Genomic DNA, 17,537 nt, shown 5'->3' with positions numbered 1-17,537 from the left:
GAAGAAGAAGACATCAGTGGGCGGGACATCCTCCAGAAAGCGGTAGTTGCAGCAAAACATTATTTATTTTTTAATTAACCATCTGTGGTATCACTGTCTTGGTGTCAGCAGCTGAAGTTATTGCTACAACATCGGAACTTGTGGTGTGTTGGCCTTGGAAAGTTATTGGAGTTTATACAGAGATACATTTGCGTACATCGCATAGTTGTGTTATGGAACTGGATAAAATGGACGAGAACGACTGGAAATACCACGGGGAGGGCAACAAAAGCCTAGTGGTTTCTCATGTTCAGGTGAGCTAGTTAGCTACAGTAGCATATGCAGCTAGCTAGCTAGCTAACATTAGTAAGCTTAGAGCTAATACCTAGCTAGCCAAGTTGTCTGGCGCCGTCCATGTCTAACAGTGGAAAGTTAAATATTGTTTGCTTTAGTTGCTACAAGATAGTTTCCCTAGAAGTTATCTAATTCTTGTACTTTTCCACACCAGTTGCTAGCTGACAAGCTAGCCAATTAACGTTAGCCTCATAGCTAACGTTAAATAAACTTAGCTGCATGTCTTTGATGCCTTGGAAGTCAAACGAGCTAGCTAGCTATTTAACCTTGCTGAGTGGGTTTCAGCAAATACATTTTACTCCACCGTATTTATGTTTAAACATCTTTTTTTAATAGATACCACATTGTGAATCCTAACAACTCTCTCCTCTCTCCTATCCAGCACGCCAGAGTCCTTAGGCTACTGAAGTATTCTACAGAAGATGCCGAAAACTCACATAAGGTTAGAAAATCCTATCTAGTAAAAGTTGTCCCATTTAGTATGTAGACTTGTTAGTTAATAAACATTCCAACCGTAACTTGCTTGGTAACAAATATATGTCTTGGACTGGTTTATTCTGGGAAACGTTTAGTGTGTTTATTATGGTTAATCAACAACTCAATTCAAGTGGTCTAAGACACTGCATCTCAGTGCAAGAGGAGTCACTGCAGTACCTGGTTCGAATCCAGGCTGCATCCCGTGATTGGGAGTCCCGTAGGGCGGCGCACAATTGGCCCAGTGTTGTCTGGGTTTGGCCAGGGTGAAAATAATTTGTTCTTAACTGATTTCCCTAGTTAATTTAAAGGTTGGATAAATAAATGAATAAACTCCTTGTGATAATTTCTAAGGAATTTGGGTTTTGGAAATCAGCACTGGTGGGATCCAGGCTAGGGTGAAGTTGCCCCTAGACGCTGATCCTGGGTCAGTTTTACATTTCATCCTCTAATGGGGGGAAAGGGAAGCTGATCCAAGATTATGTGTCTTAACAAGGTCCAGCTTGGAGTTAAAGGCTTTCATTGACCGCTTGTATCAACCAACCAAGCGAAGCCACAAGTATGCATCATCCATGAAAGCTATGAAAAATGAACCCACACATCAGGATTGTCACATCAACCTAATTTCTCTTCACGGTCTGTTTCTTCTCTTCCAGACAACAGAACAAGCGTTCCGCCACATACAGAACATAGTCGACTATAGTCAAAATGTCATGAAGCCACTGCTGGGGGAGAAATTCGTCCATAATGGAGTAAGATATACTTCTTCTGTGATAACCATATTGTTGCAAACAGCATGGTGCCTTTTCCCTCACATGTTAATGGTCTCATGTAACGCCGGTGGCGGTGTCGCGTAACGCCGTTAGCGGGGTAGCGGTGTCACGTAACGCCGTTAGCGGGGTAGCGGTGTCACGTAACGCCGTTAGCGGGGTAGCGGTGTCGCGTAACGCCGTTGGCGGGGTGGCGGTGTCGCGTAACGCCGGTGGCGGTGTCGCGTAACGCCGTTGGCGGTGTGGCGTAACGCCGTTGGCGGGGTGGCGTAACGCCGTTGGCGTGGTGGCGGTGTCGCGTAACGGCGGTGGCGGTGTCGCGTAACGCCGTTGGCGGTGTCGCGTAACGCCGTTGGCGGTGTCGCGTAACGCCGTTGGCGGTGTCGCGTAAGGCCGTTGGCGGTGTCGCGTAAGGCCGTTGGCAGTGTGGCGTAAGGCCGTTGGCGGTGTGGCGTAACGCCGTTGGCGGTGTGGCGTAACGCCGTTGGCGGTGTGGCGTAACGCCGTTGGCGGTGTGGCGTAACGCCGTTGGCGGTGTGGCGTAACGCCGTTGGCGGTGTGGCGTAACGCCGTTGGCGGTGTGGCGTAACGCCGTTGGCGGTGTGGCGTAACGCCGTTGGCGGTGTGGCGTAACGCCGTTGGCGGGGTGGCGGTGTGGCGTAACGCCGTTGGCGGTGTGGCGTAACGCCGTTGGCGCGGTGTGGCGTAACGCCGTTGGCGCGGTGTGGCGTAACGCCGTTGGCGCGGTGTCGCGTAACGCCGTTGGCGGGGTGGCGGTGTCGCGTAACGCCGGTGGCGGTGTCGCGTAACGCCGTTGGCGCGGGGTGGCGTAACGCCGTTGGCGCGGGGTGGCGGTGTCGCGTAACGCCGGTGGCGGTGTCGCGTAACGCCGGTGGCGGTGTCGCGTAAGGCCGTTGGCGCGGTGGCGGTGTCGCGTAAGGCCGTTGGCGGTGTCGCGTAAGGCCGTTGGCGGTGTCGCGTAACGCCGTTGGCGGTGTCGCGTAACGCCGTTGGCGGTGTCGCGTAACGCCGTTGGCGGTGTCGCGTAACGCCGTTGGCGCGGGGTGGCGTAACGCCGTTGGCGCGGGGTGGCGGTGTCGCGTAACGCCGTTGGCGGTGTCGCGTAAGGCCGTTGGCGGTGTCGCGTAACGCCGTTGGCGGGGTGGCGGTGTCGCGTAAGGCCGTTGGCGGTGTCGCGTAAGGCCGTTGGCGGTGTCGCGTAAGGCCGTTGGCGGTGTCGCGTAAGGCCGTTGGCGCGGTGTCGCGTAAGGCCGTTGGCGCGGTGTCGCGTAAGGCCGTTGGCGCGGTGTCGCGTAAGGCCGTTGGCGCGGTGTCGCGTAACGCCGTTGGCGCGGTGTCGCGTAACGCCGTTGGCGCGGTGTCGCGTAACGCCGTTGGCGCGGTGTCGCGTAAGGCCGTTGGCGGTGTCGCGTAAGGCCGTGGTGGCGGTGTCGCGTAAGGCCGTGGTGGCGGTGTCGCGTAAGGCCGTGGTGGCGGTGTCGCGTAAGGCCGTTGGCGGTGTCGCGTAAGGCCGTTGGCGTGGTGGCGGTGTCGCGTAAGGCCGTTGGCGTGGTGGCGGTGTCGCGTAAGGCCGTTGGCGGTGTCGCGTAAGGCCGTTGGCGGTGTCGCGTAACGCCGTTGGCGGGGTGGCGGTGTCGCGTAACGCCGTTGGCGTGGTGGCGGTGTCGCGTAACGCCGTTAGCGGTTTGTTGAAATGGAAGTACTTTATTAGTTCCACATGGCAGTCGGATAGTTGAAACTTCAGAGGTTATAGTCAGTTCCCTGATATAGATGAATTAATCAGTTAATCAATGTTGCAGGAGGCTGTGAAGCTCCCATTAGACTTTGTCCGCCAGCTGTCATTGAAGGTCCAGCAGGAAAGGCCAGGTACGTTTTGTCTTTACTTTATTATCAGGGTTTGACATATTTTGGGTTTTATGAAATGTATAATTTCCTCATTGTGTTGTGGAATATGTCTGCGTCCCAAATGGCACCCTATTGTCTTCATAGTACACTGCTTTTTGATTTAAATGAGACAGAGGAAAGGACTGCCTCCTTTGCGACTGTAGAATGTTTTTTTTAGTTGATGACTATGTCTATAGTGTAGAGGTTTCAGCTCTATATTCTACAGTCACATAGGAGGCAGTCCTTTCCTCCGGGCTCATTCAATCAAAAAGCAGTGTACTATGAAGGAAATAGGTTGCTATTTGGAATGTAGACATATTCCACAACACAATAGGAGGAAATTAGATCCTCCAATGAGTTTTGTTTTTGTCCACAGTCAGGCTAAATAGGAGTCTGGGAAACCCGCCCCTAATGTCTCTGACTGTAAATTTGTGTATGTGTTTATAGACTGTTGTCACCAAAGCCTGTGTGTTATGAATGTGTTATAACAACGCTGTCTGTGTGTTCCGTGTCATGGCAGAGTCTCGCTGTGACAAAGTGATGGATACGTTGAGTGGATGTGCCTTGTGTCTGCCTAACCTCACCCAGCTCTCCTCCTGCTGCTGCTGCAGCAGAGAACACAGACCTCCTCTCTGTATAGAGATTAAGGTACCGTATCAGTCCTCTCTGTGTAGAGTGTTAGGTACAGTCCTCTCCTTCAAGACTCTTGGAAAAGCATTCCAGGTGAAGCTGGTTGAGAGAATGCCCCAAGTGTGCAAAGCTGTCATATAAAGGCAAAGGGTGGCTATTTGAAGAATCTCAAATATAAAATATATTTTGATTTGTTTAACACTTATATAGTTCTCATGTCTTCACTATTATTCTAAAATTGAGAAAATATATAAAAAGAAAATAGTACAAATAAATAAAAACCCTGGAATGAGTAGGTGTTAACTTTTGACTGGTATTGTGTATGTCTATCAACTCAAGTGGCTTTATTGGCATGGGAAACGTATGTTAACGTTGCCAAAACAAGTGAAGTTGATAAGTGAAATAAACATTACACTCACAGAAGTTCCAAAAGAATAAAGACATTTCAAATGTCATATTATGTCTATATTAGGCCCCGTGTGGCTCAGTTGGTAGAGCATGGCGCTTGCAACGCCAGGGTTGTGGGTTCGATTCCCACGGGGGGCCAGTACAAAAAAAAAAAAAAGTATGAATGTATGTACTTGTAAGTCGCTCTGGATAAGAGCGTCTGCTAAATGACTTAAATGTAAATGTAAATGTATATACAGTGTTCAAACACACACAAAGCCTTCGCAAAGTTTTCCCACCCCTTTACCTCTTGGTTTGTTCAGGGTGTGGGTCAGCTTTTATATTGCTGATAGATTGTTGCCTCCATCAATGTAATTGTCTGCATCATTTTTCAATCCCCTATATAGTTTTGGGGGGTGTGTGTGTAAACTTTTTTTTAAATGATAATATACCTATATTATTCCCCCCAAACCCTAATACCCTTCCCCCAATTGGAGTAAACTAATAAACAATAACACTTAGGCTTCTACCTTCAGTTTATACACATTTTACAGACACAATCTATTTTACAATAGTTATATTTAGTTTGTTTTTACTCCTTCCTCTATTTCTGATTCTATTTGTAACTGTGCTATTTCACAATTTCTGAACCTATATACATTTAAAAGTAGGACTTTACTGCTCAGTGAGTAAAAACACAGAACTGGTTCTCAAATCAATTGACATTCCTGGTTAAACAAACTTGACAGAGTATTTCCAAGTATAATGAATAGGTAAGGCCCTGGGTTACTGAAAACAGGCTTAAGGGAAGGGTGAGTCAGGGAGCATGGGGTTTGGAAGTCATTATGATAAATGGATCATTGTGTTGAGCTGAAAAGAGACGTTTTGTTGGAGTTAATCAAATCACCTCCTCCACCAGCCACCGTTGACTCACTGTTGTTGATTCATTCTTGTCTTGTGTTTTTACAGCCCAAATGTGGATTTCTACCAGCCTCTAGACACATTACGAAAGACATCAAAAGGAAGGTGTGCCGGTTTTGTATGCATCAACATTTTAAGGTGAGTCGATAGTGTTTTTGGGACACTGGAAGAACCGGTTGTACTACTGGTTGAGAGTTCTAAACCAGTAGAAATGTCAGGTACATTTTAATAATGAATACAACAAGAGAATCTATATAGAAAGACATGGAATCACTGGTCACTTTAATGTTGGCATACTGCTTTACTCATCTCATATGTATATACTGTATTCTATTCTACTGTATTTTAGTCAATGCCACTCTGACATTTCTCATCCTAATATTTATATATTTATTAATTCCATTATTTTACTTTAGATTTGTGTGTTGTGAATTATTAGATATTACTGCACTGTTGGAGCTAGGAACACAAGCATTTCGCTATACCCATAATAACATCTGCATGTGACAAATAAAATTAATTAATTAGCATATATGCTTTATTTTACTGCTTGTTTTGACTACACCAAAGAATAGAAAGGGGGTTTGAAATATTCTAGAAGGCATTTGTTGTGAAAGTTGACTGTTCTGGTGTAATCAGTATCTGCCCCCTGGTGGTGGGATTGTAGAATTGCACCTGATGGAGACAGACTGTCTGTTGTGGTCTTCTCTCTAAATGAACAGTTAGCCAATGGAAAGTGGAAACGGCTGAGCCGCTACTGTCCCCTGGACCTTTTCTCAGGGTAAGTAACAGTACACTTCAGCTGCCCCAGTTCTCACTGTCCCCTGGACCTTTTCTCAGGGTAAGTAACAGTACACTTCACCTGCCCCAGTTCTCACTGTCCCCTGGACCTTTTCTCAGGGTAAGTAACAGTACACTTCACCTGCCCCAGTTCTCACTGTCCCCTGGACCTTTTCTCAGGGTAAGTAACAGTACACTTCACCTGCCCCAGTTCTCACTGTCCCCTGGACCTTTTCTCAGGGTAAGTAACAGTACACTTCACCTGCCCCAGTTCTCACTGTCCCCTGGACCTTTTCTCAGGGTAAGTAACAGTACACTTCACCTGCCCCAGTTCTCACTGTCCCCTGGACCTTTTCTCAGGGTAAGTAACAGTACACTTCACCTGCCCCAGTTATCACTGTCCCCTGGACCTTTTCTCAGGGTAAGTAACAGTACACTTCACCTGCCCCAGTTATCACTGTCCCCTGGACCTTTTCTCAGGGTAAGTAACAGTACACTTCACCTGCCCCAGTTCTCACTGTCCCCTGGACCTTTTCTCAGGGTAAGTAACAGTACACTTCACCTGCCCCAGTTCTCACTGTCCCCTGGACCTTTTCTCAGGGTAAGTAACAGTACACTTCACCTGCCCCAGTTCTCACTGTCCCTTGTGGCACACTAGGAGGATTTGACATTTTAACTTTCTTAGCCACTTGTCCTTGTCAGATAACAGGACAGATTAATTTTTTTACTTGTCTGAAAGCTGAAGTCACTTGTCTCGACAACAACAACAAAAAAAGGTCCGTAGCCCCGTCGGCCAAAAGTGTGACTGAAATGAGTGAAGTAGGAAAGTAATTGTCCGCAGACTATCGCGCCTTAGCGGCCATCCAAAAATAATGGACTGAAAAAAGGAGCCATTGAAAAGATATTTAGGGGAGCCAAATATTTTCTAGTAGCCTATTCCTCTCTGGTGGAGATGTGTAGTAGTCTAGGTCTATATGTGGTACTAAAGAGATGTGTAGTAGTCTAGGTCTATCTGTGGTACTAAAGAGATGTGTAGTAGTCTAGGTCTATCTGTGGTACTAAAGAGATGTGTAGTAGTCTAGGTCTATCTGTGGTACTAAAGAGATGTGTAGTAGTCTAGGTCTATCTGTGGTACTAAAGAGATGTGTAGTAGTCTAGGTCTATCTGTGGTACTAAAGAGATGTGTAGTAGTCTAGGTCTATCTGTGGTACTAAAGAGATGTGTAGTAGTCTAGGTCTATCTGTGGTACTAAAGAGATGTGTAGTAGTCTAGGTCTATCTGTGGTACTAAAGAGATGTGTAGTAGTCTAGGTCTATCTGTGGTACTAAAGAGATGTGTAGTAGTCTAGGTCTATCTGTGGTACTAAAGAGATGTGTAGTAGTCTAGGTCTATCTGTGGTACTAGAGAGACCTAGCCTGCCACAGAGAGACCTAGCCTACTAGACGTCTCGTTAGTACCACAGATAGACCTAGACTACTACACATCTCTTTAGACAAATATGTGTATATATATATATAGTTTTATACATGTCCAATCGGACAACTGAAGTCTATATTCTGGTTGTCTGATTTTTTTTTTTTTTTTTGACTTGCCCCGTTATGTATAACAATATCACGCCCTGTTTAGAGTAGAGCTCGGTGCTCTTTAATATCACGTCCTGTTTAGAGTAGAGCTCGGTGCTCTTTAATATCACGTCCTGTTTAGAGTAGAGCTCGGTGCTCTTTAATATCACGTCCTGTTTAGAGTAGAGCTCGGTGCTCTTTAATATCACGTCCTGTTTAGAGTAGAGCTCGGTGCTCTTTAATATCACGTCCTGTTTAGAGTAGAGCTCGGTGCTCTTTAATATCACGTCCTGTTTAGAGTAGAGCTCGGTGCTCTTTAATATCACGTCCTGTTTAGAGTAGAGCTCGGTGCTCTTTAATACCACGCCTTGTTTAGAGTAGAGCTCGGTGCTCTTTAATATCACGCCCTGTTTAGAGTAGAGCTCGGTGCTCTTTAATACCACGCCTTGTTTAGAGTAGAGCTCGGTGCTCTTTAATATCACGTCCTGTTTAGAGTAGAGCTCGGTGCTCTTTAATATCACGTCCTGTTTAGAGTAGAGCTCGGTGCTCTTTAATATCACGTCCTGTTTAGAGTAGAGCTCGGTGCTCTTTAATATCACGTCCTGTTTAGAGTAGAGCTCGGTGCTCTTTAATATCACGTCCTGTTTAGAGTAGAGCTCGGTGCTCTTTAATATCACGTCCTGTTTAGAGTAGAGCTCGGTGCTCTTTAATACCACGCCTTGTTTAGAGTAGAGCTCGGTGCTCTTTAATATCACGCCCTGTTTAGAGTAGAGCTCGGTGCTCTTTAATATCACGCCCTGTTTAGAGTAGAGCTCGGTGCTCTTTAATACCACGCCCTGTTTAGAGTAGAGCTCGGTGCTCTTTAATATCACGCCCTGTTTAGAGTAGAGCTCGGTGCTCTTTAATATCACGTCCTGTTTAGAGTAGAGCTCGGTGCTCTTTAATATCACGTCCTGTTTAGAGTAGAGCTCGGTGCTCTTTAATATCACGCCCTGTTTAGAGTAGAGCTCGGTGCTCTTTAATATCACGCCCTGTTTAGAGTAGAGCTCGGTGCTCTTTAATATCACGTCCTGTTTAGAGTAGAGCTCGGTGCTCTTTAATATCACGTCCTGTTTAGAGTAGAGCTCGGTGCTCTTTAATATCACGCCCTGTTTAGAGTAGAGCTCGGTGCTCTTTAATATCACGCCCTGTTTAGAGTAGAGCTCGGTGCTCTTTAATACATCCGGTTGGTGTTTGATTCCACAGCAGGTCAATAAAGATACATCTCACCCTGAATCTCTCTCTGCACAGGAACAAACAGAGAATGTCCCGAGCCATCAAGCACTTGATAGAGGAACCTCAGAATAACTTCAACATTTTCAAGGTATGTCAAGATATCTCCGCTTTCATCAGGTCAGCTGTTATCCGAATGCTGAGCTGTTTCCCCCTACTCTCGCAATAATATCTGCTAACCGTGTGTATGTGACCAGTAAAATTCGATTTTTATCCTGTTCCCCGGTCTAGGTAACCAAGATGTAGTTTAATTTCTGTTATATAGTATAGACCTTGCAGAACTGGGGGGGGGGGGGGGACACTGATTGGCTTGTAGTGATGGTGGACAAATCGATAGTTACATATCGGGATATTATTGTTGACGATATATCACAATATTATTTTTGTCAGTAATATTTTTGCCCTAGTTGGCTGTACCTGCACTAAAACTCCAGTATTTTTCCTTCATAGCTTGTTCTCAGTCTTTTTAAGTAGTGAGCCAACATGTTTTCAGAACTTTTTTAAAAACGTATTTCCATGACTGATCAAAAAGTGTGTTCTCATGGCTCTCGCTTATCACTCTGTAGCAGACATATGTCTTAAGTATTGTGATATCGTTTGGTCCCTGGCAATCCCCAGCCCTATTGGCTTGACAAATAAGTTACAGCACCTTTTAAAAAAAAATCTTTCCTTACTCTGTCTGTCCAGGGTGGAGAGTGTATCTACAGCTGTAGTGATGATGCCGACGTGTTACAGGACCTAGATGAATTGGCTCAGCATCTACGACCATACTTCCTTCCTAGTGGCAGCCTTCTCAGCAGGCAGCAGTCTAGTAAAGTTGGTATCCAAACTAGTCACATACTAGTGTTTGACTTTCCTTTTTAATGTTTGTTGTTGTGGGTGACGTTGTGGGTGACGTTGTGGGTGACGTTGTGTTGTGGGTGACGTTGTGGGTGACGTTGTGGGTGACGTTGTGGGTGACGTTGTGTTGTGGGTGACGTTGTTGGTGATGTTGTGGGTGACGTTGTGTTGTGGGTGACGTTGTGTTGTGGGTGACGTTGTGTTGTGGGTGACGTTGTGTTGTGGGTGACGTTGTGGGTGACGGTGAAGGTTTCTGTGTTGGATACTTTATACCCTTGTTATTATGGGTAAAACACAAAAAAAAAAAAACATTGTTTCCCCACTCACCCTGCACAGGCAAGTTTATTTACACTGAACAAAACTATACACGCAACAATTTCAAAGATTTTACCGAGTTACATTTCATATAAGGTAATCAGTCCATTTAAATGAATTCATTAGTCTCTAATCTATGGATTTCACATGACTGGGAATACAGATATGCATCTGTTGGTCACAGATACCTTTAAAAAAGAAGGTAGGGGCGTGGATCTGAAAACCAGTCAGCATCTGGTGTGACCAACATTTGCCTCATACATTGCGACACATCTCCTTCGCATAGAGTTGATCAGGATGTTGATTTGTGTCCTGTGGAATGTTGTCCCACTCCTCTTCAATGGCTGTGCGAAGTTGCTGGATACTGGCGGAAACTGGAATACTTCGATCCAGAGCATCCCAAACCTGCTCAACGGGTGACATGTCTGGTCAGTATGGAGGCCATGGAAGAACTGGGACATTTTCAGTTTCCAGGAATTGTGTACAGATCCTTGTGACATGGGGCCGTGCATTAACATGCTGAAACATGAGTTGATGGCGGCGGATGAATGGCACGACAATGGGCCTCAGGATCTCATCACGGTATCTCTGTGCATTCACATTGCCATCGATAAAATGCAATTGTGTTCGTTGTCTGTAGCTTATGCCTGCCCAATACCATAACCCCACCGCCACCATGGGGCACTCTGTTCACAACGTTGACATCACCAAACTACTCACACACACAACACCACACACGCTGTCTGCCAGCTGTCCAGTACTGTTGAAACCGGGATTCATCCGTGAAGAACATACTTCTCCAGCGTGTCAGTGGCCATCGAAGGTGAGCATTTTTCCCACTGAAGTCGGTTACGACTCTGAACTGGAGTCAGGTCAAGACCCTGGTGACGACGACGAGCACGCAGATAAGCTTCCCGGAGACGGTTGGACGTACTGCCAAATTCTCTATTTTTTTATTTATTTAACCTTTTTATTTAACTAGGCAAGTCAGTTAAGAACAAATTCTTATTTACGATTATGGCCTACCCCTGCCAAACCCGGACGATGCTTGGTCAATTGTGCGTCACCCTATGGGTCTCCCAATCACGGCCGGATGTGATACAGCCTGGATTGGTATAGAAATGAACATTAAATTCTCTGGCAACAGCTCTGGTGGACATTCCTGCAGTCAGCATGCCAATTGCATTGAGACATCTGTGACAAAATTGCAATTTTTTTAAATGGCCTTTTATTGTCCCCAGCACAAGGTGCACCTGTGTAATGATTATACTGTTTAACCAGCTTGTTGATATGCCCCACCTGTCAGGTGGAAAGGAGAAATGCTCACTAACAGGGATGTAAACACATTTGGTCACAACATTTTGACAGTTATGTTCTTTGTGTGTATGGAACATTCCTAGGACCTTTTTATTTCAGCTCATGTAACACTTTACATGTTGCGTTTTTTTTATTGTTCAGTATATTTACCTAGTCATCACTCTGTCAACCCACAATACAGGATATTTGGGTAATATGTCTAATAGTATGTCCTCTTCACCTGTAACTTTGTTTAAACCTCCAGGTGGTTTTGAATGAGTTGATTCAGGTGATCGTGAGCTCCCTGTTGAGCTCCTGGGACGGTCCTCGCTCCGGGCAGCTCAGGAAGACGCACCTGTCTGAGGGCAGAGTGACGTGTGATGCCAGCCTGCTGCACCGGGACCTGCTACGCAACGGTGAGACTTGGCTCTAGGCTGCTCTGGTGCTCTGGGACCAGGTTTACACTTCACTGCAGTGTTTCTAATGACTTCACAGATGTGGTTCAGCTGTTATGCCTTCATCAGGGCGTGAATGGGGGATGTCAACGAATGGCCCGTTCGAACTCTTAGGTGGCTCAAATCCCGTTAACGGGATCGATTTGACAACGTCCGGTAAAATGGCAGAGCGCCAAATTCAAAAAAAAAAAATTGAAATATTTAACTTTCATACATTCACAAGTGCAATACACCAAATTTATAGCTGAACTTCTTGTTAATCTAGCCACCGTGTCAGATTTCAAAAAGGCTTTACGGCGAAAGCAAACCATGTGATTATCTGAGGACAGCACCTCATCAAACAAACACAGACAATCATATTTCATCCCGCCAGGCGCGACACGAAAGTCAGAAATAACGATTTAATTCATGCCTTACCTTTGAAGATCTTCTTCTGTTGGCACTCCAATATGTCCCATAAACATCACAAATGGGCCCTTTGTTCGATTAATTCCGTCGTTATATCTCCAATGTCCATTTTATTTGGGGCATTTGATTTTTTTTTTTTTAACACCGGTTCCAACTCGCGCAACATGACTGCAAAATATCTTATAAGTTACCTGTGATCTTGATCCAAACATTTCAAACAACTTTCCTAATACAACTTTAGGTATTTTTTAACGTAAATAATCTATCAAATTTAAGACGGGATAAACTGTGTTCAGTACCGGAGGAAAACAAAGAAAGCGCGTTCCAGGTCGTGCGCATCATAACGTTAGAGAGCCCTGGACCCTGGTTCTGAACTGCCAATTTCTAAAGACTGTTGACATCTAGTGGAAGATATAGGAACTGCAAGCATATTTCTTTTAAAACGGGCTTACCATAGAAAACCAATGGAAAACAGATTGACCTCCAAAAAAAAATTCCCTGGATGGTTTGTGCCTGCCAAATCAGTTCTATACTCACCAGACATTATTCAAACAGTTTTAGAAACTTTAGTGTTTTCTATCCAAATCTACCAATTATATGCATATCCTAGCTTCTGGGCCTGAGTAGCAGGCAGTTTCCTTTGGGCACACTTTTCATCCGGAGGTCAAAATAACGCCCCTAAGCCTAGAGTTAAGATATATACACGGTGGCCAGTTTATTAGGTACACCACCCTGTTCAAACGGTTCACTCCTACAGACCCTGTAACTTGGTTGTGGCTTGTTATATAAAGCAGGCAGACAGGCATCAAGACATTCAGTTACTGTTTGATTGAATGTTAGAATGGACAAAACCAGTGACCTAACCAACTGAGTGTGGTGGGATCGTTGGTGCCAGGCGTGCCGGTTCCAGTATCTCAGAAACGTCCTCCTGGGCTTTTCACGCTCCACGGTGTCTAGGCTTTACAGAGAATGGTGGGACAAACAAAACATCCAGTCAGAAGCAGTCCTGTGGGAGAAAACAGCTTGGTAATGAGAGAAGTGTGAGGAGAATGGAAAGACTCGTGCACGCTAACAGGCGGAAACAAACAGACCAATAACAGCGCAGTAGAACAGTGGTCTGCAGAACGACATCTCGGAACACACAACATGTCGGTCCTTGTCATGGATTGGCTACTGCAGCAGACGACCACACCGGGTTCCTATCAGATAAAGACAAGAAGAAACGGCTCCAGTGGGCACATGATCACCAACACTGGACAAATGAGGAGTGGAAAAACATCGACCGGTCCAACGAATCCCGCTTCCTGTTACGTCATGAGGATGGCAGAGTCAGGATTTGGCGTAAACGGCATGAGTCCATGGCCCCGTCCCGCCTGGTGTCAACGGTACAGGCTGGTGGCGGTGGTGTAATGGTGTGGGGAATGTTTTCCTGGCCCGCGTTAGGTCCCTTGATACCAATTGAGCAACGTTTCCATGCACAGAAGAATTCAGGCTGTTTTGGAAGCATAAAGGGGTCTGACCCAGTACTAGATAATTTATTATTATTAACTGGCCACTGAGTATCGTTTTTAAGTCTAATCCATTTTTTTTTTAAATTTCAGGTAACCACTGCCTACCCAAAGATTGTGTCTTGGACAAAATCCTGGGGACTCAGATGTTGGATAATTTAGACATTGAGGGTTTGAGCCCCCTTCTTAAACGAGTGGAACAGCATCTACAAATGTTCCCCAAAGAGAGGTGAGAACCTGAACCAGAGGAATGACTTGAATGGGACCTTCCCGTTCCACTCACTGTTCTATCATGGGTGGACCGGCGGCCATATTGAGTGTACCATAACTGTAGTGTTCTCCAGGGAAGTATTAGATGTACTGTGGACCTTCCCGTTCCACTCACTGTTCTATCATGGGTGGACCGGCGGCCATATTGAGTGTACCATAACTGTAGTGTTCTCCAGGGAAGTATTAGATGTACTGTGTAAATTCATCAACTAATTTGGCGTGTACTAACATAAATAGACCGCTAGACGACGTGTGCACGCGGTCAAATCACCAGTGTAGGTTACTTTCTAAATGTAATACGTTAGTTACTTGTTACGGTAATAAAATTGTAATCAGTAACCTCATTTTGGATGACGCAAGCTCAGTAATGTAATCGGATTACTTTCAGTTACTTTTAGGAGACTTTCCCCTTTTTAAAGGGCGTTAGATGACAATGAGGATCCATCAGACCCGTTTGATGTGTCATCATAGTGGTCTCTGATTGGTGGTCTGACTCGCTCTGGTGCTACATTCTTAGCTAGGGCTGGGCCATATGGCCTGGAAGTCTATTTTATTAAACTCTGGTGCTACATTCTTATCTAGGGCTGGGCCATATGGCCTGGAAGTCTATTTTATTAAACTCTGGTGCTACATTCTTAGCTAGGGCTGGGCCATATGGCCTGGAAGTCTATTTTATTAAACTCTGGTGCTACATTCTTATCTAGGGCTGGGCCATATGGCCTGGAAGTCTATTTTATTAAACTCTGGTGCTACATTCTTAGCTAGGGCTGGGCCATATGGCCTGGAAGTCTATTTTATTAAACTTATGGATGATTTAAAAAAACAAACGTATTATTATTTAAATAAGCTCTGTGTGTAAACAGCGAGGAAGAGGTGAATATCACGCATAACTAATTTGAAATATATTTGATGTATTAATTTGAAGTATTGCCCAGCCCTACTTTAATGTTCACCTTAGATCAGTGCTGAATTGAATGTCATTGAGAACGAAGGTGTCGTACTGTATTACTGTATTTTACTAACATCCTGTCTGAAGTCATCCAACAAGTAATCAGATCGTTTTGTAAGTTAACTGATTCATTTTTTTAGTAGTCAGATTACGTGTGCTCTCGAACCCTGCAAATCAGTCTCATGTAGGCTTACACACGATCTGATTGGTGTTACTGGTAGTCTGTACTGGAATCGTGATCCGGTAGTCTGTACTGGAATCGTGATCCGGTCGTCTGTACTGGAATCGTGATCTGGTCGTCTGTACTGGAATCGTGATCTGGTAGTCTGTACTGGAATCGTGATCCGGTAGTCTGTACTGGAATCGTGATCTGGTCGTCTGTACTGGAATCGTGATCTGGTAGTCTGTACTGGAATCGTGATCCGGTCGTCTGTACTGGAATCGTGATCCGGTCGTCTGTACTGGAATCGTGATCCGGTAGTCTGTACTTTACAGACGGTGACTGACGCTCTCTGAATATCACAGAGTGGACCTTTACAGACGTTTAAATGATCAAAACCTTTACAGACGGTGACTGACGCTCTCTCCTCTAGATGCAGGCTTCAGATGGACGGGCCGTACAATGCCAGCTTCCTGGAGAAGGTCCAGAACTGTCCCGTGGAAGACGACGGCTCTATCGAATACGCTGTAGGGAAGGTGAGAATCTCTTCTTCCTGACCAATGTACCGATGCAAACCTCTAAACCGACAGTATCGAAGCAAACAGTCCTGGTTCTATACAGGAGACTGTATAAATATCAGTTGATTAGATGAAGGGATTTTTGTGATTAGTGTGTTTTCCCATTTAGATGCAATTTTATGTAATACATTTTTCCATTGAAATGTCAATGTGTACAATATGATACATGCAGTTTAATGTAATATCATGTCGTATAATATGATAGATTCTGTATTATGTTGTATAATATGATACATGCTGTATTACGTAATATAATGTTGTATATGATACATGCAGTATTATGTAATATAATGTTGTATATGATACATGCAGTATTATGTAATATAATGTTGTATATGATACATGCAGTATTATGTAATATAATATGGCTGCTTCCCATCAGGTCCACCAGTACAGAGTTGCCATGACAGCCAAGGACTGCTCCGTCATGGTCGCCATAGCAACCTGTGGGGAAGACGACGGGTGAGAACTCTTACTGCTGGGCTGGAACAACACCCTGCACGCACACCCGGGGACACCTTTACATATAGGGTTGTCTAACCCTGCTTTTAAAGTGTACAAATGTGCTCTTTGGGCACTTATCTCTAGTTGTCACTGTGCTTGTTGCTAGTGTCTGTCTACTTTTTAAAGTAAAAAATATATAATAATACTTTACAAATTCTTGAAGATTTACGGTATGTTTCTTCCGTGTAGGTTGGACCAGAGCCTGGAGATCCAGCCTACGAAACCTCGCTTCACCTGCTCCGTGTCCATCCTAGACCTGGACCCTAAACCCTACGAGAGCATCTCTCACCAGAGCAGACTGGACTCCAAGATAGTCAACCACTACCTGAGGAGGACACAGCCCAACAACCAGGAACTAGACAACCTGGAGGAACTGGCCAATCAGAGCCTGTTCCTGGGCCGGGACAGAGACGGAGAGGACTGTACTCTGGTGTTCCATCCTGTATAGCCACTCCCTCCGCTGTCTGGCTGTTACGCCCTTTACCAGGACCCTAACCCCTCCTCCTACCCCCAGACCGACCGCTGCTGTGGAACTACAATAATGATACAATTGAATGAACTGAACTGACAGACTTATTTTAGATTTGTGTTTTCTCTTTAAAAACAAAACATAGTATGGCATATCTTTTTGGTTTTCTAGACCTGAATGAAGGAAGGCGGTGGGCTATGATGATGATGATGATGGTGATGAAGAGGGGTGTTTAAAGGTATTGATTATAGATGAATCCCAAATGACACAAACTTCCCTATAGGGCCCTGGTCAAACGGAGTGCACACACTGATCTCATGAAGCGCATGGCAGGAAGCAGGAAGTGATATAGTGAATAGGGTGCTATTTCAGATGCAGGGAGCGTCTTCCGGTGGGGGGCTAGTATCTGAAGGGTGTCTATTCCAGTGAGAGGGGGGCTAGTATCTGAAGGGTGTCTATTCTGGTGAGGGGGGGCTAGTATCTGAAGGGTGTCTATTCCAGTGAGAGGGGGGCTAGTATCTGAAGGGTGTCTATTCTGGTGAGGGGGGCTAGTATCTAAAGGGTGTCTATTCCAGTGAGGGGGGGGGGGGGGGGGGGCTAGTATCTGAAGGGTGTCTATTCCAGTGAGGGGGGGCTAGTATCTGAAGGGTGTCTATTCCAGTGAGGGGGGGGGGGGGGGCTAGTATCTGAAGGGTGTCTATTCCAGTGAGGGGGGGCTAGTATCTGAAGGGTGTCTATTCCAGTGAGGGGG

At 45.4% G+C, this 17,537-nt stretch overlaps 1 protein-coding gene across 1 annotated transcript; it reads left to right on the top strand.

Annotated features, from left to right (window-relative positions):
- The first annotated feature begins 89 nt into the window (after positions 1-89).
- Positions 90-17,235, top strand: LOC120058264 (inositol-pentakisphosphate 2-kinase-like). The gene is made up of 14 exons (XM_039006804.1): positions 90-293; positions 716-775; positions 1,464-1,559; positions 3,398-3,464; positions 4,003-4,130; positions 5,469-5,558; positions 6,143-6,201; positions 9,053-9,125; positions 9,722-9,850; positions 11,751-11,901; positions 13,950-14,085; positions 15,669-15,771; positions 16,196-16,275; positions 16,507-17,235. The coding sequence occupies exons 1-14, from the start codon at positions 213-215 to the stop codon at positions 16,763-16,765; spliced, it is 1,512 nt and encodes a 503-aa protein (XP_038862732.1). The 5' UTR covers positions 90-212; the 3' UTR covers positions 16,766-17,235.
- Positions 17,236-17,537: the final 302 nt, after the last annotated feature.

This window comes from Salvelinus namaycush, chromosome 2 (assembly GCF_016432855.1).
Source record: "Salvelinus namaycush isolate Seneca chromosome 2, SaNama_1.0, whole genome shotgun sequence".
Lineage (NCBI taxonomy): Eukaryota > Metazoa > Chordata > Actinopteri > Salmoniformes > Salmonidae > Salvelinus > Salvelinus namaycush.
Note: the sequence above shows the minus strand (reverse complement) of the source record. Positions and strands in the feature narration are given on the sequence as shown.